Source organism: Oryctolagus cuniculus, chromosome 1, assembly GCF_051225735.1.
Source record: "Oryctolagus cuniculus isolate XC-2025 breed Fujian yellow rabbit chromosome 1, ASM5122573v1, whole genome shotgun sequence".
NCBI lineage: Eukaryota > Metazoa > Chordata > Mammalia > Lagomorpha > Leporidae > Oryctolagus > Oryctolagus cuniculus.
This window is the reverse complement of record NC_142867.1, coordinates 215,846,922-215,870,883: the sequence shown is the minus strand read 5'-3', so window position 1 is coordinate 215,870,883 and position 23,962 is coordinate 215,846,922. Positions and strand designations below refer to the sequence as shown.

The window sequence follows — 23,962 nt, the reverse complement described above, 5'->3', positions numbered from 1 at the left end:
GTGACTTTAATTATACATATGTTGGATCTTTGCTGATATTCTATTTCAGCCACTTTTTTAATGTCCTTTTTGTTCTTTTTTGGTGTTTTCCTACATTTCTTCAATGTCCCTTATGAAATATCATTCTAATATATTCCTCTGTAGGCACTGTGAAACTCTTGGTTTTATTTCTCATATAATCTTATCTTTCTTTTCCACCCCCACCCCACCCCCGAATTCAATCATTTCTGTTCCATTTCTTTTCTACCTTTTGTCCATTTTTGTTCTTAGTTTTTAATTTTCTGACTCAGGGTGTTTTCTTCACACCCTCAAATGCCTGTTTGAGAATATTTGTTTCAGTTGATTGTGCTACAGGGTTTCTCCCCTGGCTTGTAGGGTCCCCTCCACCCGCCATGAAGCCTGCTTTTGTTACCAGAAAGGGTGGTTTAGGATGGTTAACCAGATCGCTAAGTTAAGAGTGCCCTCTTCTGTCAGTTTCTTCGAAGGGTGTTTCTGGTTCGGTGAGGGTGGGCTGAGTGGTGTATTTTTCTGTCTGGGTTCTGTTCTGCCCCTGGGAGCTTGTGCTTCCCTCGTCACCGCAGGGTCTCCGCAGGACACTGATTGTCTCCTCGCTTCCTGGAAGCAGCGGCCTTCTGACCACTACCTGGTGCTTCACAGACTTTTCCTCTTGCATCGTCAGACTGCACGCCACGCCTCTCTTTCTGTGTTTTCTCTTCCTGGGAGTGATTCTAGCTCCCTCTCAGGCCCTTTTCCCCCCTCCCCTCACCCTCAGGTAGCTCCTCTGGGCACCCCTCACTGTCCACAAGGAGTCACTGGAACATGGTATTTAGTGTTCTGTTTATCGGTGATGTGGAGGTGGTCTCTTTTCCAATTACGCTGACAGCATCGGCTCTGTGTTGTGTTACTTGCTCTTCTTTTCATCTGAAGCAAATTGAAAAGGCTGTGTAGAGGGATTTAGACTGAGGGAGCCACCATTGTCCTTCAACTCCTTAGAGCCTTGATCTCGAATCTCCGTCCTGAGTGCTGACTTGAACACCTCAGTGGCTTTATTTCTACCTGGAATCCCTTCCTTCTTTTCTTCAGTTCCTGTTTCCCCCTCCCTCGGCTCCCCTCCCCTGCTCCCCTACCCCCTTCTCCCCAAGCTGAAAGCGAGTGTTCTTTCTAAATCTCCTTAGTCCATTCAGTGGAAGCATAGGTAGTAGTTTGGCAAGGCTCCTTCTAAGTCAGACTATCTGAATTCAAGTCTCAGCTCCGCCACTTACTGTCTCTCTACCTGTGGACAGGTTCCTTAACTTCCTGCTGCCTCAGTTGCCTGAACTGTGAAAATGGAAACAACAACCCCACCTTATGGGTTTGCTGTGAGGACTAAAGGGGTTAATACCTAAGGAGAACCAGTGCAATTGGTGACAGCAAGGAGCTGTCCAATGTGAACTATTGTTTTGTTTTTTTAAAGATTTTTTTTAAATTTTATTTTGAGAGGTAGAGTTACAGACAGAGAGAGAGGGAGAGACAGAAAGGTCTTCCATCTGCTGGTTCACTCCCCAAATGGCTGCAATGGCCAGAGCTGAGCTGATCTGAAGCCAGGAGCCAGGATTTTCTTCCAGGTCTCCCACATGGGTGCAGGGGCCCAAGCACTTGGGCCATCTTCTACTGCTTTCCCAGCCATAAGCAAAGAGCTGTATTGGGAGAGGAGCAGCCAGGACTTGAACCACAGCCCATATGGGATGCCGGTGCCACAGGTGGAGGATCAGCCTACTATGCCCGCTGCAGTGCCGGCCCCCCAGTGCGAACTATTAATTTACCTATTGGCTTTTATTCTTTGCTCCTTTGTATTTGTATTTTTGTTGTAAAGGGTGCAACTGTTCTCTTAGGGTCAGTGCGTATTGAGGGCAGAAACCGTGTCTTATCCAGGATACCTGCAGTCCTTTGGGTTAGCACAGGACCAAGTGTTTGGTGTTGCCTCTTACTGCTGATGGATCACATTTAAACAGTCAGGGACACTGCACCTGCCGCCATCTAAGACCCTGAGAACACAGAGATGAAGGTGATGCCTCTCCCCTGGAGGAGCTGTAGCCGTGGTGAGAGGCAGGGGTCCGTCATGGAGCACGTGAGGTGTAATTGATGTATTTGTAGGGTGCTGTGGGGACAGAGAGGAAGTCAGGATGGGTTTTTGTCCAGAGTTGCTCTGCCACACCAATGACACAGAAACAGAATACTGAAGAAGGGGTAAACTGGCGGGAGCAGATTTTCTCTTTGGGGCATTCTTGCAGGTCTATTATTATTATTTTTTTTTGACAGGCAGAGTGGACAGTGAGAGAGAGACACAGACAGAAAGGTCTTCCTTTTGCCGTTGGTTCACCCTCCAGTGACCGCGGTAGCCGGTGCACTGCGCTGATCTGAAGCCAGGAGCCAGGTGCCTCTCCTGGTCTCCCATGGGGTGCAGGGCCCAAGCACTTGGGCCATCCTCCACTGCATTCCCAGGTCACAGCAGAGAGCTGGCCTGGAAGAGGGGCAACAGAATCCGGTGCCCCGACCGGGACTAGAACCCGGTGTGCTGGCGCCACAGGCGGAGGATTAGCCTATTGAGCCGCGGTACCGGCCGCAGGTCTGTTCTTCCAACTTCAAGATTCTGGATTTGATTGACACAGTGGATGGGGAAAGGAAGAGAGACGGCAGAGTGACCATTGAAAAGGAGCCAGAGTGGGAAGGTTTGCGTGAGACAAGGGCATGTACTTTTCTTAGCAAAGGAACCAAGAACGGGAGGAAGGGACTCAGGATGAGCACTGTTGGGGACTCTGCCCACCCTGCTGCCCCCTGTGAACTCGTCCTGGGTTCCGTCTGCCTGTGGTTCAAGCTGTACAGCCCCCTAGGTAGAGGGAAGGGGACTTAGAATGAGAATGTCACTCCCTGACCAAAGTTGGAACTGAACTGAACCAGTGAAGCATTCGTTGTGAGCAGAAGGAGCCTCCGCCCCACCACGGCTGTCATGTGTGTTTGTGTGTGTGTGTGTGTGTGTGTGCATGTGCATGTGCAATAATTGGTTTTATTTATTTGTTTTTATTATAAGTATAGTGATAAAGGACATGATTTTTTAAAAGGTTCATTTTATTTATTTGAGAGGGAGAATTACAGAAAGAGAGGGAGAGACAGAGAGATCTTCCATCTGGTGGTTTACTCCCCAGATGGAAATGACGTCTGGGCCAGGCTGAAGCCTGGAGCCTGGAGCTTCTTCCAGGTCTCCCACATGGGTGCAGGGGCCCAAGCACTTGGGTCATCTTTGCTGCTTTCCCAGGTGCATTAGCTGGGAGCTGGATTGGAAATGAAGCCCCTGAGACTCGAACTGGTGCACACACGGAATGCTGGTGTTTCAGGCAGTGGGTTAACTCACTATGCCACAATGCTGGCCCTGAATGATTGATTTTAATGGAATCAATATATACATGCCATTCTTTATCTTGCTGTCTCTCTCTCTCTCTCTCTCTCTTTTTTTTTTTTTTTTTTTTTTCATTTTTGGCTTTGCCATGTTCTGTGGACATACTTTCATGCTACTTTGTATGATGTCACCTCATTCTCTTTGAGGAGGCATAGTTTTCTATCACAGGAAGGTATGCCAATTTATTCACTTATCCACTATGGAAGACAGGGAGGTTTTCATTTCCCCTTCAAGTTTTTATTACTGACCCTGCTACTGTGTGTGTGTGTGTGTATGATGTTATATTGACTCTGAGATGCACATCATTTTCCCACAGTTTGATATTTATGAAATCTTTTTTTTTTTAAGAAGAATTATTTTATTTCCTTGAAAGACAGAGTTACAGAGAGAGGTAGAGCCAGAGAGAGCGAGGTCTTCTATTTTGCTGGTTCACTCCCCAAATGACCACCATGGCCAGATCTGAATTGATCTGAAGCCAGGAGCCAGAAGCTTCTTCTAGGGCTCCCATGCAGGTGCAGGGGCCCAGGGAGTTGGGCCATCTTCTGCTTTCCCAGGCCATACCAGAGAGCTAGATCGGAAGTGGAGCAGCTGGGACTCGAACTGGTGCCCATATGGGAGGCCGGCACTGCAGGCGGCGGCTTTACCCATTATGTCACAGTGCCGGCCCCAATATCTATGAAATCTTATAATTATTATACAGCCAGACAGGTGGCTGCCACAAATATAATTGTTATTGCCCATGTGTGCATCAGATTGGTATGAGCTGCTCATAGTATTGTCACTTCTATTCAGTTATGGACATCAGTGATATTGTTTATGTCTTGGGTTTAATGGTCCATTGAAGCTTTTTGAAAAAAGGTTACATTATGGATTGACATCGAGGCAAAATTTATCATGTATTTAGAAAACCATGGAAACAGAACAGCAAGTATAAGATCAAGTATCAGCATATGAACGGGTGTCAAAGGCTTGCTAGAAAATTCTGGAGGAAATAGAGCACATTTTAAAGAAACACCGTCTTGGCCGGCGCCGCAGCTCACTAGGCTAATCCTCCGCCTTGCGGCGCCCGCACACCGGGTTCTAGTCCCGGTCGGGGCGCCGGATTCTGTCCCGGTTGCCCCTCTTCCAGGCCAGCTCTCTGCTGTGGCCCGGGAAGGCAGTGGAGGATGGCCCAAGTGCTTTGGCCCTGTACCCCATGGGAGACCAGGAGAAGCACCAGGCTCCTGGCTTCGGATCAGCGCGGTGTGCCAGCCGTGGTGGCCATTGGAGGGTGAACCAACGGCAAAAGGAAGACCTTTCTGTCTGTCTCTCTCTCTCTCACTGTCCACTCTGCCTGTCAAAAAAAAAAAATTAAAAAAAAATAACTAAAAAAAAAAAAAAAGAAAAGAAACACTGTCTTGCCCAAACTCTAGATAGCACATAGGATGATTATGAGTGGAAAAATACACTGGGGGCCCGTGCTGTGGCATAACGGGTAAAGCCACGGCCTGCGGTGCCGGCATCCCATGTGGGTGCCAGTTCAAGTCCTGGCTGCTCCACTTCCCATCTAGCTCTCTGCTATGGTCTGGGAAAGTAGTGGAAGATGGCCCACGTTTTTGGGCCCCTGCACCCATGTGGGAGACCCAGAAGAAGCTCCTGGCTTTTGGCTTCAGATTGGCACAGCTCTGGCCAACTGAGTAGTGAACCAGCGGATAGAAGACCTCTCTCTCTGCCTCTCCTTCTCTCTCTCTGTAACTCTGACTTTCAAATAAAAATAAATAAATAAATAAAAATATACTGATGATTCTTCATTGAACAGTGTTTGAAGGATGAGTCTTTGATATAGTGGTTAAATTGCTTACTGAGACACCTTCATCCCATATCCAAATGCCTGGGTTAAAGTCCCAGATCCACACCCATTTCCAGATTCCTGCTAATGTTTACCCTGGAAGGCCCTGGAAGGCAGCAGATGATTGCTCAATTAGTTGCATCCCTGATGTTCATATAGTAGGCTCAGACTGAGCTATGGGCTCCTAGCTTCCGCCTGGCCTTGCTCTGGCTATTACAGACATTTTGGGAGTGAACCAGTATATGGAAGATCTTTCCCTTGTTTCTCTGTCTCTGTCTTTTTTGGTATTCAAATAAAATGAAGATAAAAATTTATTTAAAAAGTCATTGAGAAGTGTTGCATGCTGAATATGAAGACATTAATATTTTAGGATTATCTCAATCAATTTTGCTTGCATTTTTGTTTTATGATATGTGATAAAAATTTAATGTATACATGGGTCTGAAAAAGCCTTTTCAAACAGTATGAAATAATTCTAACAGCTAAGAAAAATAATTATGTCGTAGTTTATTTGTCTCCCTCCCTTCCTTCCTTCCAATTTATTTATCTGACAGGCAGAGTGAGAGAAGAGAGAGAGTATAAGAGAGAAAGACGGCTGGTGCCACAACTCAATAGGCTAATCCTCCACCTGCGGTGCCGGCACACTGGGTTTTAGTCCCGGTCGGGGCGCCGGATTCTGTCCCGGTTGTCCCTCTTCTAGGCCAGCTCTCTGCTGTGGCCCGGGAGTGCAGTGGAGGATGGCCCAAGTGCTTGGGCCCTGCACCCGCATGGGAGACCAGGAGGAAGCACCAGGCTCCTGGCTTCGGATCAGTGCGGTGCGCCAGCCATGGCGGCCATTGGAGGGTGAACCAATGGCAAAGGAAGACCTTTCTCTCTGTCTCTCTCTCTCACTGTCCACTCTGCCTGTCAAAAAAATAAAAAAAAAAGAGAGAGAGAGAGAGAGAGAGAGAATCTTCTATCTTCTGGCTCATTTCCCAAATGGCCACATCTGGCTGGGGCTGGTCCAGGCCAAGCCAGGAGCCTGGAACTCCACCCGAGTCTCCCACCCAAGTGGCAAGGGCCCAAGTATTTGGGCCATCTTCTGCTGCTTTCCCAGGTGTATTAGCAGGGAGCTGGATCAGAAGCGGAGCAGCCAGGACTCAAACCAGTTCTCTGATATGTGATGCTGGTGTTGCAAGTAGCAGCTTAGCCTACTGAGCCACGTGCTAGCCCTAGGATTTCTTTCTTAATGATGCATAAACTGTTGATGTGACTTACAAGAATGGCATCTTAGATTTGATTAAATGTTTCCTAACTTTGCACATTTAGGCAGAACATGGAGATATGACATTGTATAACAAGTACTTTTTAAAAAAATTGTTTTCATTTTATTTGGAAAGGTGAGATGGGGGAGATAACCAAAGAAAGATCTTCCATCCTCTGGTTCACCCCTTTGAATGCACACAGCAGCTAGGGCTGGGCCAGGCTGAAGCCAGGAGCCCCGAACTCAATCTGAATCTCCCATGTGGGTGGCAGGGACCTAAGTAACTGAGCCATCATCTTCTGTCTCCCAGGGTGTGCATTAACAGGAAGCTGGATCAGAACTGAGCCAGGCATTCCAGGATGGGACGCAGGCGTCTTAACTACTAAACGAAATGTCTGCCCCCTGCTGCACTTTTTAAGTTGAAATAGTTTTATTCAGCTGGAATCATTTTTTCCTTTAACATCAAGGTGGGACTCTAAAATCTAATATTACTTTGTCCATTTGGGTAACTGTTTCCCAACTCAATCCATTTCCTACTGATTTGAAATGCTACTCTCGTCAAATGTGAATTCCTATGAACAGATAGATGTATTTCTGGACTTTGCCCTGTTCCATTGATGTATTTGCTTCTTCCCTTTCCAGTAACCAAATGCTGAATTACTCTAGCATTCAGAGTGGGGGGTGTTGTCAACACAGGGGGACAGAATCACCCACAAGAAGGCAAAAATTGGTTCTTGAGGGACAAAAATATTCTTCTTTACATCTGAAACATAAAGATGTAGCATGCAATAGATACATGGTGTATCTGTGGTATTAAAATTTTCGGGGGAATCAGGTGAGCAGTTGGGAATGAAGGATGTCTTCTCAACGCCCTTTCGGGGGATGTGATGAAAAGATTGAGGCAAGGCTGTGGTTTGACAGCATGCACTGATCATCTGGTTGTAACCCCTTCCAATAGTTTCCTTTCTTTTTTTCCCTTGCTATTCTCATTAATCTTCCCAAAGAAATTTAGCAGTTATTCCTTTTTGATCATTGAGTGTATCAAGCTGGTTCTATTTTTAAAAATTAAATTTAACTAGTTTCTTTTTATTTATCTGAAAGGCAGAGAGATGTTGAGATGGCTTCCATCTGCTGGTTCACTCCCCTAATGTGCACAACAGCCAGGACTGGGCCAGGCCAAAACCAGGAGCCTGGAACTCAACCTGGGTATGTTGCATGGGTGGCAGAGACCCGTGTCCTTAAGCCTTCACCGGCTGCCTTCCCAGGGTGTGCATTACCAGGAAGCTGGACTAGGAAGTGGAGCCAAGACTCGAACCCACTCTGATACGAGATTCTGTGTCCTAAGTAATGTCTTAACCTCTGTGCCTACCCCCAGCCCACTGCCCCCTCGCAGCAGCCGGTGCATTCTGTAGGAACCTCGCCCCTTTGTTTCCTCTGTCTGACCACCCTTCCTCCAGGCGTTGGTGCCTCACTCCCTTGTGTGTCTGTTCACACATCACCTCCACAGAGGGCTTCCCTGACCATCCGCCGTCTTTCAACAATGCTTTACCAGCATACACAGCTACATGTGTGGTGTGTGCATGTATGTGTTGTATCATACATATACACATAAATGTAATTTGTTGACCTTGTTTATTTTCTTCCTCCTACACTAAAAAAATTCCATCAAGGCATGAACTTTCTTTTTCTTTCTTTCTTTCTTTCTTTTTCTTCTTCTAAGATTTATTTATTTGAGAGGCAGAGTTACAGAGAGAGAGAGGGAGAGACAGAGAGAGAGGTCTCTTCCGTGTGCTGGCTCACTCCCCAGATGTCCACAACAACCGAAGCTGAGCTGATCAGGAGCCAGGAGCTTCTTCCGGCTCTCCCATGCAGGTGCACGGGCCCTAGGACTTGGGCCATTTTCTGTTGTTTTCCCAGGCTATCAGCAGGGATGTTGGATCAGAAGTGGAACAGCCGGGACTCAAACCAGTGTCCATATAGGCACTGCACTGCAGGTGGAGGCTTAACCTACTACACCATAGCGCTGGCTCCAGGAACTTTCTTTTCTTACCACTTTCTCAAACTTAGCCTGGCACATGGTAAGAATGTTGTAAATATTTATTAAGTAAGTTTGTTGTGTGAACTTACCAGGTTCCAGAAAACTAAAGTATATTGCACTTAGAGAACTGACACTGTTCTACCTTCGAGTCTTTCCACTCAGGGACATGGCAGTTCTCTTTATTGTTCTATGTCTTATAGAAACTTGAAGAAAAGCTGCGTGTAAGTGTTCAGTGTCTCTGATTTGCTTATGTGTAGTTATTTGAAGTGTGTGGCATCTCCTCTCATGAATAGGGGTCCTGTAGCTTTTTGATTGTGCGTTGTTGCTGTTGTCTTAGTTCCCTGTTGTTGGAAGGACCCATGACTGCACATTTAGTAGCTTAAAAAACAGGAATTTACTGTCTGATAGTTCTGGAGCTCAGAAGTCTGAAATCAGAGGTGAATGCTGGCCCAGTGGTTGAGCTGTCCCTGTCCCATACCCATCTCTGTCTCCTGGCTCCAGCTTGCTGCTAATGTAGACCCTGGGAGGCAGTTGTGATGACCCAAGTTGTTTGTCTCTGCCACCCACGTGGGAGACCTAGACTGAGATCCTGGTCTCCGACTTTGGCCTTAGGCTGTTCCTGGCAACTGGTAAGTGAACCAAGAAATGGGAACTGTTTCTCTCTTTGCCTCTCAAATACATAAATAAATATTTTTTAAAAAGGCTGACATCAGCTTCATTCACTAAAACCAAACAAGCTGTCAGCAGGCTTGTGTTTTTTTTTTCTGGGGAGATTGGGGGAGACTGTTTCCTGGCCCTTTCTATAGCTTTCTATAGCTGCCTAAATTCCATCCCATGGCCCCACCCTCCATCCTTAAAGCTCACCAGTTTAATCTCTGCTTGCTTTTTTTTTTTTTTTATAAAATGGGCTTCCAGGCCCCTCCCCCCTTTTTAAGATTTATTTATTTATTTTAAAGTCAGAGTCACACAGAGAGAGGAGAGGCAGAGCGAGAGCAAGAGCGAGAGAGAGAAAGAGAGAGAGAGGTCTTGCATCTGCTAGTTCACTCCCCAGTTGGCTGCAACAGCTGGAGCTGTGCTGATCTGAAGCCAGGAGCCAGGAGCTTCTTCTGGGTTTTCCATGCAGGTGCAGCAGCCCAAGCACTTGGGCCATCTTCTACTGCTTTCCCAGGCCATAGCAGAGAGCTAGATTGGAAGTGGAGCAAGGCCGGCACCGTGGCTCACTAGGCTAATCCTCCACCTTGTGGCGCTGGCACACCGGGTTCTAGTCCCGGTCGGGGCGCCGGATTCTGTCCCGGTTGCCCCTCTTCCAGGCCAGCTCTCTGCTGTGGCCCGGGAGTGCGGTGGAGGATGGCCCAAGTGCTTGGGCCCTGCACCCCATGGGAGACCAGGATAAGTACCTGGCTCCTGCCATCGGATCAGCGCGGTGCGCCGGCCGCAGCGTGCTGACCACGGCGGCCATTGGAACCAATGGCAAAGGAAGACCTTTCTCTGTCTCTCTCTCACTGTCCACTCTGCCTGTCAAAAAAAAAAAAAAAAAAGGAAGTGGAGCAGCCGGGTCTTGAACTGGTGCCCATATGAGATGCTGGCACTGCAGGCTAGGGCATTAACCCTCTGCACCACAGTGGGTGCCCCTAATCTCTGCTTTAATCCTTACATCTCCTTTCTCTAACCCTGATCCCTTGTCTCCCTGGTGTAAGGATCTTTGTAATATGCATTGAGCCCATCTGTATAATCTGCCTACCTTAATCACCTCTGCTAAGTGCTTCTGCCTTGTCAGGTAGGCTCTGCACAGGTCCCAGGCACTAGGATGTAGGTATCTTAGGGGCGTTGTGATTCAGCCGACCACACGTGCTCTCGCAGATGTGTGGAGCATGATTACTTCTTGAATGTTCTTGTATTTGAGTGCACCGTGCCAGATTCCTGTTATTTTGTATTTATGTGTCCATTGTTTTCAAACATTCCATATTTGACTTGCAGTTGATTCTCTTAGTTCTACTGACAGTAATACCACTTATCCCTTTCTTTGTAGTATTTGTAGCTCATTTCTTTTGTGCCTTTTCTCTGCGTTGTCTAGAATCTCTTGACTAAGGCTAAATAATAGCTATGAGGCCATGCATTCTTGTGTTGTTAACTTACTAGAAATTGCTTCATTGTTTTACCGTTGAGTCTAATAATGGTTTCAAATAAACACTATTAAATTAAGGAGTCTTGGGGCTGGCTTTGTGGTATCGCAGGTTAAGCTGCCACCTGTGACACCAGTGTCTGCTATGGGTGCCTGTTCAGGTTCCGGCTTCTCCACTTCCAATCCAGTTCTCTGCTAATGACCTGGGAAGGCAGTGGAAGATGGCCTAAGTACTTGGGCCCCTGCACCCACATGGGAGGCCTGGATGAAGCTCCCATCTCCTGGCTTAGCCCTGGCTGCTGTGGCCATTTGAGGAGTGAACCAGTGGATGGAAATCAATCTCAATCTCTCTCCCTCCCTCCCTCTCTCCCTCCCTCTTTCCTTCCCTCCCTCCATCTCTCCTTCCCTCCTTCCTTCTCTCTCTGTAACTCTGCCTTTCAAATAAATAAATAAATAAACATCTTTAAAAAATTAAGGGGTTTCTATTAATTAAGTCCTAGTTCACTAAGATTTTAATTCAGGAATGTATATCAAGTGTATCAGCCACTACGATGATTAAAGTAACCTTAGGTTTTCTCTCTTTTGGCCTATTAATAGCCTTTTTGACAATGATTCTCTCTGTAGTCTGGACAAAGTTCTTCCTTGGCCTACTATACTGTTGTTGGAATGTACTGCTGACTTTTACTTGCTGGTATTTCATTTTGGAATTTTTAATTTATATTAACAAGTGAGTTTGGTATAGCATATCTAGTGTTTGGTTGTGCTATCCTGGTTCAGCTTGGAAACTGTGGACTAGTCATACTGAATACATTTAAAACCTTTCTGTAAGATATGGAATGGTGTAGGTGGTATTGGAGTTATCTGTATTCTGAAAGCTTCAGGAGTCATCTTCTACACCCAGCATGGGATTGCATTAGCCTGAATCACATATCTTCCCTTCCCTGCTGTGTCTTGCAACATTTGAAGCATGGCTGGCTTGTGACCTGTGGAACAAGTTTTCTCTGGGCAGAGCTTTCCAGGCCACAGAGAGAGGTCACGTCCACCAACGTGACTTCATCTGTAGAAACCCATCAGGCCAGGGGCTTACACCATCCAGCTTTGCCTCCCGTGGGACTTTCTTCTTTTTCAGGTGCATTGGGAGTTGTCTTTATTAATCATTAATCGGCACCGTGTCCCTCTGACACTTCTTCGCCAGTGTAATGTACGACTTCCAGTTTAGGGACGGGGTCCTTCCTGAAGGAAGTGACCTGTGATATCAGAGCTTTGAATAGAGTCTTTGTTTTAAAACGTTTGAGTTAGTGTACCTGTACCTCAAACCGTATCAGAGAGGAACTGAGTTTCTGATTGATTACCAAGCAGCTGAACAGAGGCCAGGAAACGCAGCTCTGATTGTTAAGAGATCAGGACGGTCAAACTAAAGGAACCTTCCTTGCCCCATTGCATGGTGGAAATCCCGTCCGCGTGGTGTAGCTTCCTTCCTTCCTCTCCTCCAGGAGCAATTCTCTGCTGAAATCCTGCTTTCGGGTCTACTTTTCAGACCCGTGCTTGTTTGTATAACCCAGGGTGTCCAAAACCCAGCACCAAAGAGCTGCCATTGTCAGCTTAGGAAACCAGGGGAGTGTGCAGTGAGCAGACCTTATTTTGAAAGGGAGATCCGATGATGGAGTATCTTTGGATCTTAAATCTTTTATCAGGACTGGGTTTATCTACAGATAAAAGAGGTGATTCTTGGAGAGCCATCACTAATTTCTCAGTCAAAATACTGCCGAATTTATGCAGATGCTTACCCTTGGAAACTGGTTCAATTAAAAGACCGTGCTTTTGTCTAGGGTGTGAATTGATTTTTCATCCTTTCTCCCTGCAGTGAAACAAACCATCAGTAATGTTTCAGTGTTTAATGACACCTGCTTGAGATGGAGAAGTCAGAAGACAGCTGATACAGAAGAGATGTACCTAGTAAGTGACTGAAAGGTATTTTATTTAAAGGCGTTTGTCTTGTGTGGGAGGTTTAAAAAATACCGGCACACCCCAAAACTCTGTCTCTACAAGAATTCCTGTGACATTTGCAATAATAAGGGAGAAAATGGCCACCACTAGTGCGCATGTGTGAAGACAGAACCCTTGGGGGGAGATGAGAAAGCCACGAGAGGGTCTTTGCTGCCCGTTTGTGTCCTGGTGCGTTAGCGCTCTGGCAGCGTCTGTGGGAGGCATGGGTGTGTGTGTGTGTGTGTGTGTGTACGTGTGTGTACGTGTGTGTGTGCGCGCGTGCCTCTGTTCACACCAGCGTTACCCAGGGTCCACCTGTGCTGTCTGGAGGCTGGAGGGCAACGCCTGAAGCTAGATGTGGTTGTGAGACAGGGGCGAGCATGGGCATGAGCTGTCAGTAGAAGAGATTACGTATGGGAAGGAAAGGCAGGCTCCTGGCCCAGGCGCTCGGCTGGTATGCAAGAGTGTGGGGTAACAGAAAGGGTGTGGGCAGAGGAGAAACCCCTCCCCAGCGAGTACCAGCTCAGTGAGGAATTACTTGGAATTCTTGATTTTCTTTCTAGGAAAATGTTCTTTGGCCTTGCTCCTGCAGTGTTTCCAGCAGGTTTTTTTTTTTTTTTTTTTAATTTTTTTTTTATTTGACAGAGTTAGACAGTGAGAGAGAGACACACAGAGAGAAAGGTCTTCCTTCCGTTGGTTCATCCCCCAAATGGCCGCTACAGCCAGAGCTGTGCCGATCTGAAGCCAGGAGCCAGGTGCTTCCTCCTGGTCTCCCATGCTGGGGCAGGGCCCAAGCACTTGAGCCATCCTCCACTGCCCTCCCGGGCCACAGCAGAGAGCTGGCCTGGAAGAGGAGCAACTGGGACAGAATCTGGTGCCCATATGGGATGCCGGCGCTGCAGGTGGAGGATTAGCCAAGTGAGCCACAGCGCCGGCCCCTCCAGCAGACTTTTGTGTTGGTCGTGTGCGCTGAGTACGTTACAGACACGAAAGAGACAATTGCCAGTAGTGGGGCTTTGGTCTTGGGTGGACTGTTATTTATTAGGCTGCAAATATTGTCATTGCAGTCACCAGGGCACCACAGCTCTCTTTGCTTGCTGTTGCATTTTCACTTTTTGAAGAAACTTTGCAGAGCCAAGAGGAGGAGAGGGAGAAAGCTCGTGCGAAAGGGTAGACATGGGGCGTTCAGCGCCTTCCGGCCAGCGAGTCACCAGAAAGCTGCCTTTTTTTTCTTTTTTTTTTTTTAATGTTTCAGTTCCACATTTGGGGCCAGAGATGGTATCAGAAGGAATTCTCCCAGGAAATGGTCTTCAACACCACGAGCAGCAGCCAGGCGCCAGCCATGTGCTTGGACCTGCGTCCGGGTACCAACTACAGTGTCCGCCTCCGGGCTTTGTCTGCTGAACTTCCCGTGCTCGTCTCCCTGACAACCCAGATAACAGGTACATCTTGAATAGCGGCTTTGCGATCAGCGAAGCCACCGCGGAGCTGCGGATAGGCCTGGATAAAAAAGGGACACTGTAGCTTTCTGTCCTTAGATAAAGAACTTCCAGACCGGAGGAAGGCCCCGGAACTGGACTGCGGCGTTTATTGCTTAGAAAGATGCTGACGTTGATTATGTCTGGGTGCGGCGTGCGTGAGTGTTGGTTACGTTCCTTCTGAACGTTTGGGACATCCACACTGTCTGTTGTCTCTTGTTTAATTGGCATGCTACTGCAAATGCCTTAAGGGTAGGTTACTCTCCGGGGGAAACACGTCGGCAGCCCCACTGTGGTCCCTCAGTCAATTCACTGTCCCTTCATTTTCTCCTCTTTCCAAATCTGTGCCTCCACTTTACCCCATCCCACACTCCGAGGAAATACTGGGAGCTTCTTCTTCTTTTTTTTTTTTTTTTTTCTGTCTCATTGAGATGGCAGAAGTGATCGGGCCAGGAGGTCCCACCTGCAGCCCCCACCCTGCCCTATACTGTGTGTTTTGCCTTCCCTCCTCTCCCTGCTGTGTGTGCCATTACCAGCCTGTCTCCAGCTTGTCCGTTGGATTCCCTCCCTCTGGTTCATTCTTCATGTCTCCCAGTATAGAATTATCCCAGCCCTGTCAAGCTTGTTGTAATATTTCCCGTTGCACTGAGAGGAAAGAAAAGACCGGCATCGCTCTTTTGAGTGCTCTGGCTGCTTTGTCTTCGCTCGGCCTCTTTCTCACTAAAGCCCCTCCACAGAGGGGCCTGTCCTGCAGCCCCCACGGCCTTGCCTCCTGCTCCCCCTCCGGGGGTGTTTGTCTTCTCGCTTTACCGCGAGGGTCTCCGTTCGACTTCCGTCTTGCCAACTCCGGTGGCCGGTGCCACTCTTGCCTGGTGCTCTCCCGGCATCTGACACTCCCGCCGTCGGAAGCTCCTCGCCCCTGCTTTTGGTTCTGCCCGCCTCACTGCCTGCTCCCTCTCCTTGGCCACAGTTCGCTCCCTCTGCCATTGCCGACCCCTCTCCAGCCTCCCTCTCTTCCTTTTCTGCCTAGGTGGTCTCTACCAGTCTTGTGGCTACAAATGCTACCTACATGCCAAAGACTCCCAAATATATGCTTCTAACGCCAGCCTCTTTTCTGGGCTCCAGCCATGTACGTCCACTTATCTTCTATCCTATGGAACATCTCTTTGAAAGTCAATGGAGCTTTTGATTTCTCACCTCTTTTCTCACCTCCAAATCTATTTTCCAGCCAGACTTCTCCATCTCAGTTATTGGCATTCTCATGTACCCAGCTACTCACCAAAACGGAGTCTTACTTGATTCTATCCCACCTTTAAACTTCATTTTTAAAGAAAATATTTGAGAGAGAGAAGGGGAGAGAGAGATTCTCCCATCTGCTGGTTTACTTTCTTTTTTCTTTTTCTTTTTTTTAATTAATTTATTTACCTGAAAGACAGAGTCACACACAGAGAGAAGGAGAGGGAGAGGGAGAGGGAGAGGGAGAGAGAGAGAGAGGTCTTCCATCTGCTGGTTTGCTCCCCAATTGGCTGCAATGGCTGGAGCTGGGCCAATCCAAAACCAGAAGCCAGGAGCCTCCTCTGGGTCTCCCACATGGGTGCCGGGGCCTAAGGACTTGAGTCATCTTCCACTGCTCTCCCAGGCCACAGCAGAGAGCTGGATGGGAAGTGGAGCAGCCGGGACACGAACTGTGCCCTTAAGGGGTGCTGGAACCTCAGGCGGCCGGCTCACCTGCTATGCCACAGCGCCAGCCCCAAATGCCTGCACCAGCCAGGGCTGGGCCAAGCTGAAGCCAGGAGCTAGAAATTCAATCTGGGTCTCCCTCATGGGTGGCAGGAACCCAACTATTGAGTGAATATTTGTTGTCTCTGTGATCTGCATTAGCAGGAAGCTGGAGCTGGGAGTGGAGCCAGCACTTGAACTCACACTCCCAAGTAGCATCTTTTTTTTTTTTTTAAGGTTTTTATTTATTTATTTGACAGGCAGTTATAGACAGTGAGAGAGAGACAGAGAGAAAGGTCTTCCTTCCATTGGTTCACTCCCCAAATGGCCGCAATGGCCCCACCTGCGCTGATCCGAAGCCAGGAGCCTGGAGCCTCCTCCTGGTCTCCCATGCAGGTGTAGGGGCCCAAGCACTTGGGCCATCCTCCACTGCCTTCCCGGGTCACAGCAGAGAGGTGGACTGGAAGAGAAGCAACCAGGACTAGAACCCGGTGCCCATATGGGATGCCGGCGCTGTAGGTGGAGGATTAACTTAGTGTGCCACAGCGCTGGCCCCCCAAGTAGCATCTTAACAGCTATGCCAAATGCCTGCCCCCACCCCTCAGTTTCCAACGTGTCATCAAGACCTTTGGACTGGCTGTCTGAAATCAACCACTTCTCCCCACCTTTGCCTTGGGCACCTCCAGCTAACCCAGGCCAGCAGCCTCTTGCTTGGACTCCCCCAGCGGCTTCCTAGCCAATTTCTGTGCTTTCAGTCTTGCCTATTGTTGCCTCCTCCACAACCTCCATCTTAGTCTTTCGCCTGACTTTGAGAAGATCCTACTCAGCAGTGAAAGTAGCCATGAGAGTGTAAATGCCCACGTGTCCAGTGGGCTTCTGTTCACGTTAGAATGGAATCTAGTGTCCTTCTTGCCCATGGAACACGTAATCCTGCCCCTGCCTGCCTCACTGACCTCAGCTCCCGGCCCTCACCTCTTTCCCATTAAGCATCAGCTTCCCTTGGCCTTCTTGCTGTTCCTTAAATGGCTCAAACTCGTTCCTGGAGCTGGGCCTCTGCGGGTGCTGCTGGCTCTTCCTGGGAGCCACAGGGTGCCTTCCGTCACCGTGGGCTCTCCCTGACCACCTTTAAAAATACCTTTCCCGACCCTCACTCCATTGCTGTCTATCCACACACCGTGCTTGGATTTCTTCAGAGAATCTTCCTGAAAATTTTATTTATTTTCCTTTCCCCCTACCAAAGTAGAAACTTCTTGAAGGCAGAGATTCTTGTCTGTGTGTTCCACACCGAATGTCCAACACGTCAGAATGGTCTTAATACATGTATCACAACTAGCAAATTGTTTTTGAACAAAGACCAGTAGGTGATTTTAGTGTTTAGGAGATGCCTGGTTAATCATCAGAGAGGCCGGCGCCGCAGCTTACTAGGCTAATCCTCCGCCTAGCGGCGCCGGCACACCGGGTTCTAGTCCCGGTCGGGGTGCCGGATTCTGTCCCGGTTGCCCCTCTTCCAGGCCAGCCCTCTGCTGTGGCCAGGGAGTGCAGTGGAGGATGGCCAAGGTGCTTGGGCCCTGCACCCCATGGGAGACCAGGAAAAGCACCTGGCTCCTGGCTCCTGCCATCGGATCAGCGCGGTGCGCCGGCCGCATCGCGCTGGCCGCGGCGGCCATTGGAGGGTGAACCAACGGCAAAGGAAGACCTTTCTCTCTGTCTCTCTCTCTCTCACTGTCCACTCTGCCTGTCAAAAAAAAAAAAATAAATAAATAATCATCAGAGACTCTTTTTCCCAGAGATTTATTTATTTATTTATTTCTATTTATTTTAAAGGGAGAGTTACAGGGCAGGGGTAGAGACAGAGAGAGAGAGAGAGAGAGAGAGAGAGAGATCTTCCATCCACTGGTTCACTCTCCAAATGGCTGCAGTGGCTGGAGCTGGCCAGGCTGAATCCGGGAGCCCAGAGCTTCTCCCAGGTCTCCCATATGTGGGTGCAGGGGCCCAAGCACGTGGGCCATCTGCTGCTGCTTTTCCAGGTGCATTAGCAGGGAGCTGGATCAGAAGTGGAGCAGCCTTATGGATGCTGGTGTTGCAGGCGGTGGTTTAACCCACTGTACCACAACGCCGACCCCATCAGACATTATACTGAAAAGAACTCCCCATATTTTGGGCTGTTGAGATCAATATTATTCAATTTGTGCATTCCTTCCCATGGTGACTTCCTAAATTGAAAGGCTGTGTAGTCTCCCACCCTTTGATACTTGCTATATTTTGATGGCTTTCACTTTTTATTTTTATTTGAAATGGCACTTTGTAATTTTTGAATACGGGGTGGGGAGTTTCATCTTGATGAGATTCTAATTTTGCTTTGTCTTTAGGATGGTAGCGTCTTCAGGCTCCCTGTGTCTATTCTCACAGCCACCAGGGGGCACCATTGAGCTGCTTAAGCTTGTGGAGGCCTTGGCCACCGAGGAGTATTTTCCAAGAATTTGCAGTTTTGAGAAAGCATGAGAATTCAAGTGGTTAAGACCATATGAAAAATTAACAAAGCCCAACCCCAAGGTATTCATTTTATACATGAGAACCTCACGTATTGATGGAAAGAGATACTCCTGGTACCCAAGGTGTGTGTGCGGGTGTTTGAGGCCATTTGTGAGCTTTTGAATTTTTAGTAGCCCCAGCTGTGTTAGTCTAAGGATTTGGATCTGGAAGATGCAGCAGCTAATTTCCCAGAAGTGAAGTGGAATTTCCCTTGTGAGTGTTTTGTTTTAAACTAAATCTTCCTGATGGGAACAAGATGCTAACAAGCACTTTAAATATATTGCTGACCTCAGAGTTCTAGCTGTGTTGAGAGACAGAGGCAAGTGTTGCAGGGAGAGCGGGGAGAGGGTGCTGGCGAGGGGTGGGGCAGGGAGATCCCGTCAGCCTGGTGCCTCAGTGAGCTCAGGTCTTTGGGGTAGCTCCCCTTAGGGCCGGCTGGGGTGAGGAGTAAACTTTCTTCCTCGGTGGACCCCAAGGAGTCAGAAGAGCTGTGCACACGTCGGCTCTGCTGTTTTCTTGCCAAGGCGAAATTGCCTTCCTACAGGGAGAGAGAGGAAACCAGAGAGGAGAAAATTGGATAAGGGGGTGGGGGGGGACACGGGGGGGGGAGATGGGGGGGGAGGTGGAGGAAGCAGGAGGCAGGTGCATTTGCATAAAGGCAGAGGTGAACCAGGCCACGTGCACTGCACAAGGTGATCACTGGAGGGTGAGTGATAGAAGGACATCATTCTGCCCGTGTTCACCGGGCAGTTTTTCCATCTCAGAGGAAGTGTTTTCCGGGTGGTTAGGAAGGCAGCTGAAAACGCCCCAAGCATCATCAGATGAGGCCCCCAATTGTCCGGGTCCTCCCCTCCCCTCGCCGCCACAGTGCAGGACCAAGTCTCTGGCATTCTTCTACGATACCCTCTCTTCTGTGGTTGGCTGCCCACAAGCCACGGAATCCGCACCCCTGTGTCCTAAACGAGAACCCTCTGGCTAGTTCTAGTGCACCACAGGTATCCTGGGAGCCCCCTGTCTCCTAGTGGGTGGTGGCAGCTGCCCCAGACATCCAGCGAGGGTTCGGCCTTCACAACTATGTCCATGGTGCAGGCTCTTGGCCATGTGGATGCCTCGTGTTAGCTCAGGCCAGGAAATAGGTCCACCTATTAGATTGAACCCCAGACCCGCAATCAAATGGCTGTGTGGGTGTTGGGTGTCTCCCAGCTCCTCTTGTGGGCGCAAGTGTCTTACTCTTTATTCGGGGTTCTTGCCCCCACAGAGATAAAAATTCAAAGCAGAGGCTAAGATGGCATGCACATGGACGTATGTATGCACTGTGAGTGTGGGCAGCCCCACAGGGAGAGTGGCCATCAGGAGTGGGCCAGAGGACTGCCTATGGGCGGGGGAGGGGGAGGCAGCCAGAGAAGCACCCATGGAATGATCAGAAAGGAGGAGCGGATGCCATGTTGGCTACCTGGAAGTTAGCTCCACGTGGAAGCACACTAAATCCTGCCCACACTCCTTCCGGTTTGCATTGTCAATGAGGGCACCACCCCCTTCCTCATAAAAGAGACGTAGGGGTAGCCCTTCTTTGGCTCTGACTCCTAGATCACGTGGTCTTGTGGTTGCTGACAACTTATTTTTCCTGTTGCCATCAATTTCAGTTTGTCCCACCTGGGTGGCAGGATGCGTCTGAGGATGGTGAAGGAACCTTCATGGGGCCTTGATTTTTCTCCTCACCTTTTATTAGAGAAATTTCAGAAAAGTAGCACTTTCATTCCGTCCTTGGTGTTCATTTGAATTTTACAGTATGAAGTTTCTCGGTTTTGTTGAGATAAATCTTCTTTGACTTGGGTTCTTTTTTTTTTTTTTTGACAGGCAGAGTGGACAGTGAGAGAGACAGGGAGAAAGGTCTTCCTTTGCCGTTGGTTCACTCTCTAATGGCTGCCACGGCTGGCGCGCTGTGGCCGGCGCACCGCGCTGATCCAAAGGCAGGAGCCAGGTGCTTCTCCTGGTCTCCCATGGGGTGCAGGGCCGAAGCACTTGGGCCATCCTCCACTGCACTCCTGGGCCACAGCAGAGAGCTGGCCTGGAAGAGGGGCAACCGGGACAGAATGCGGTGCACCGACCAGGACTAGAACCTGGTGTGCCGGCGCAGCTAGGCAGAGGATTAGCCTATTGAGCCGCGGCGCCGGCCCTTTCTGTTCACTTTGGTGAGTGTTAGAGGCAGGAATTTTTAACACCTTAGCACTTGTTGGTTTAGTAGTTCGCCTGTGTCTGTGTTACTCATCGTTTGTCCTACATATTACAAATCCCACTCCAGGATTATTTACTGTTTAATTTTCTTTTCAATTTTTTTGACATTTAGACCTCTTAAATTTTCATGTCATCAGTTTTATTGGTCTCTTTAAAATTGCTGCCTGTGGTCATGGCAAGAAAAGCTTCCCCTACCCTGAAAGCAGATCAATTCTTATTCTGCAATACTTTCTGCTTTTTAATGGTTTGTGTTTTGCATTTAAAACTTGGGACTTGGAATTTTTTTTAGGTAAGATGAGACCAAGTTTAGATAATAATTTTTTTTCCTCTGAGTTCCCTTGAAATACTGTCCATATTACCTAGTATAACCTGAGTCAGTCTCTCTCCAGACTGGCTTTTCCATCGCTTTGCCTCCCCTTGTTTGTACCTTGAGATTGCAGTTATAATAATTTCGCATTTGTTCTTCTGCAGGGGAGTTTCTCCTGCATTGCTTTTCTCCTTCCTCTTCAAAGTTTCCTTGCCCAGTAACCCTTGTGTTTTTGCTCCTGGCAGGAAGTGGATCCTGTTGACACCAAAGGTTGGTGACAAAGGTCTCCCTCCTGGCCCCTCTCTGATCTCACACACCCAGGGTGGAAGAATTGCACTTGCCAGCACGCACCTGACCCGTGTCTTAGTTTAAATCAGCTGCGAGGCTGCAGCAAAGGAGAGCAGGTGTGCCGAGGTTAGCAGTTTGGGAGGCAAGGAGCAGCGCCTGGGAGGACGGGTGCTTTCCCCTTCACGTGTGAACGAGGAGCAGCCCGATGAGGTCCAGGAGACGTAGGAGGGGGAGGGTCTGGGCAAGCAGAACAGAAGGCAGCCCGGGGGTCACAGTTAACCCACTCAGCCAGATGACTGTGGCGCCTTTAACAAGGCAAGAAGGAAACCGGGCCTGGAAAAGGCAATAATGATGGGGCTTACCCCTGGCGGGAGAGGCCCTTCCGGCTCCATCCGTGGCTCCCCCTGCTGGGAGCCCAGCGAGCCCTTTGTTCTACGGTGGGTTCCTGAATGTGGCAGGAGACTGGGTGGTTTTGAAAGGTTGGCCAAGAGATCAGAGGAACTTGAGTTACTGATCTTGGAGAAGAACGAACAGAGCCCTAATTGACAGCAGCCTGAGTGGAGTTACACACGAGAGTGGCAAAGCACAAGCGACGCCGAGCCTTTGGGAGAGAGCATCGAGGCCCAGGGCGGCGACCCTCAGCCAGGAAAGGGCCCTCCTCCAGGGAGCAGACACACTTCTCCCTCTTCCCGTCATGGCCGTGGGAACCTGGCCCCTGTCTGCCGCAGGTGTGCCCCAGGGGGTCTTTTTCTGACCCCTCTGGAACACAGCAGGGTGTCATGTGGGGCTCTGTCAGCTGGGGCCGCGGCAGGTGGCCTTCAAGGGTCTCTGGAAATCGCTTCCAATCAACTGTCTATGTCGTGTTTCTGAAATTCAAATCTGCTAAAAATCTATAAATGGCTTTCCATTTAAGAGACCTCAGATCTAACCTACGCTGACCCTTCCAACTTGAACCCCTGCCTCTTTAGCCTTGAACTCACGCTTCTGTCGCTACCCCTCCCCCACCTCCCTCTGGCCTCTGTGTCTCTTACTGTATTTGATGACCTCATCTCCTTGCCCTGGGTCAGATGTTCCTCCTTTGGGTGGCACTGTAGCACCTGTGTATATGTTTGTCACAGCTCTAAGCACTGCCTGTTTCCAAAACTTTCTACCACGAGTTTCTGGGAAGCAGAATCCATGTGTTCCGCGGCTCTTTCTACCCAACCCGGCACAGGGCCTGGGCACAGAGGTGTCTGTTGAGTGTGGGTGTATAAATAACCATTTGATTGGGCTTTAAAGATTGTAAAGGCCCAGGAAGTCTTAAGTTTCTGTTATAATTTGGGGTTGAGGGCTTCCACCCCGAGATATCTCCCAGTGTGGTAAGTAGAATCCTGAGGGTGGGTGTTGGCTTCCTAGCCCTTAGTTTCACTGGGGCAGGGTTTGAGGCTGGGGGTTAGCAGGGAAGCATTCGTGTTTTTCCCCTTCTCTCTTTTCCTCTGTCTCCCAGTCTCTGCGCTCCCTGCTGAGCTGAGCCAGAGGTGGACCTAGCAGGAGGGATGGCTCGGGCCAGGGTCTCATTTAGGTGGCTCTTCCTGCTGTCCTCACTGCGCCACCACCTGAGATTTAGGGCAGTTCCTCTCCCACACAGGCAGAGCTGCTCCCCCTGAGTCTGGTGCCAGAGTTCCCCCCAGTACCGAGCTGTGTGTCCTGCCCTGGGCAGAGCACCGGGGAGCTGGATGAGCTGTGATCAGCCAGGGTTCCTCAGGTTGCACGGGCCAGGAGCCCAGGTCCAGGCCACCAAAGCGTAGGAATCTGTTGGCTCACAGCACTGGGAAGTCCAGGGATGGGTGTCACTCAGAACCAGCAAGATCAGCCACAGTGGTGCCCGCGGAGCCCGGCTGCATGGCTCAGCAACGCTGCCCTCTGTCGGCAGACCTACCTCACCCGGTACTCACAGCTACAACCAGCCCCCAAGGAACACCCAAGCCCTCGAAGCTCCCAGCATTCAGTGGACTTCTCAACCAGTGCTGTGATGATGCTGGGATGGGGGCTTGGGCCAGAGGGGTTTGCACTGCGGTGGATGACGGCCCCAAAGGAACTGCCTGGGAAGGGGAGGGGCTGCTCACCACATACAGCTAACATGTATCAAGTGTGTATAAAAAGGAGACGTGCGGGCTCCGAGACTCTGGGGCGCTTTGCAACCACAGGTTTACAGTTCCTCAGTCTCTCCCAGGCTTATTTTCCTTCAACCCCCAGTTCATTCAGCAGAACCCTCCTCTAGCCCTCATGCAGGGACGCCGCTTCCACTTGTGGCCTCTGATGCCACTCCTTGCCCCGTGGGGAGCCCCTTGCGATGTGATGGCCCCTGGCTCATTCACAGTCCTGTAGGTGACATTTCCTCTTTGTGAAAGGTGGGCAGGCGCTGACCCCGTCCCCAGGGTCGCCCTTCTGGGGGCCAGCCCCAAGTTCTCTTTCCCACCTATCCCTTCCCGCCGAACACCTGCTCACTGAGAGACCCGTGAGGTTTGGCTGCTCCAGACTCCCAGCCTCCCCTCCTCTGGTCTTGGGCCAGGGATGGCCCAGGAGCCCACTGTTCCTACTTTTAGACCATCTCAAGTCTCAGGCCAAGCAAAAACAAGCATTGTCCTGGTATGACACGGTGACAAGGTTGACTTTGGGATCCAGTTAACCTGGGTCTCACCGTGGCTCAGCCACATCAAGCGGTGTGTCTTAACCTACCTGCCTTCGTAGATCAGACAGAACTGACCATCACA

General features: G+C 49.5%; 1 protein-coding gene across 9 annotated transcripts in view; it reads left to right on the top strand.

The window, feature by feature from the left end:
* Positions 1–23,962, top strand: part of SUSD1 (sushi domain containing 1) — a 143,597-nt gene that overhangs the window by 92,604 nt on the left and 27,031 nt on the right. For all 9 annotated transcript variants that reach the window (XR_016224821.1, XM_089319329.1, XM_089319332.1 and 6 more), the window contains 2 exons: positions 12,529–12,620; positions 13,906–14,092. Coding sequence is in view for 8 of the 9 variants with exons in the window: in XM_089319329.1 (XP_089175455.1) it covers positions 12,529–12,620; positions 13,906–14,092 (279 nt within the window). In the remaining variant the exon portion in view is untranslated. The remainder of the gene's footprint in view (positions 1–12,528; positions 12,621–13,905; positions 14,093–23,962) is intronic.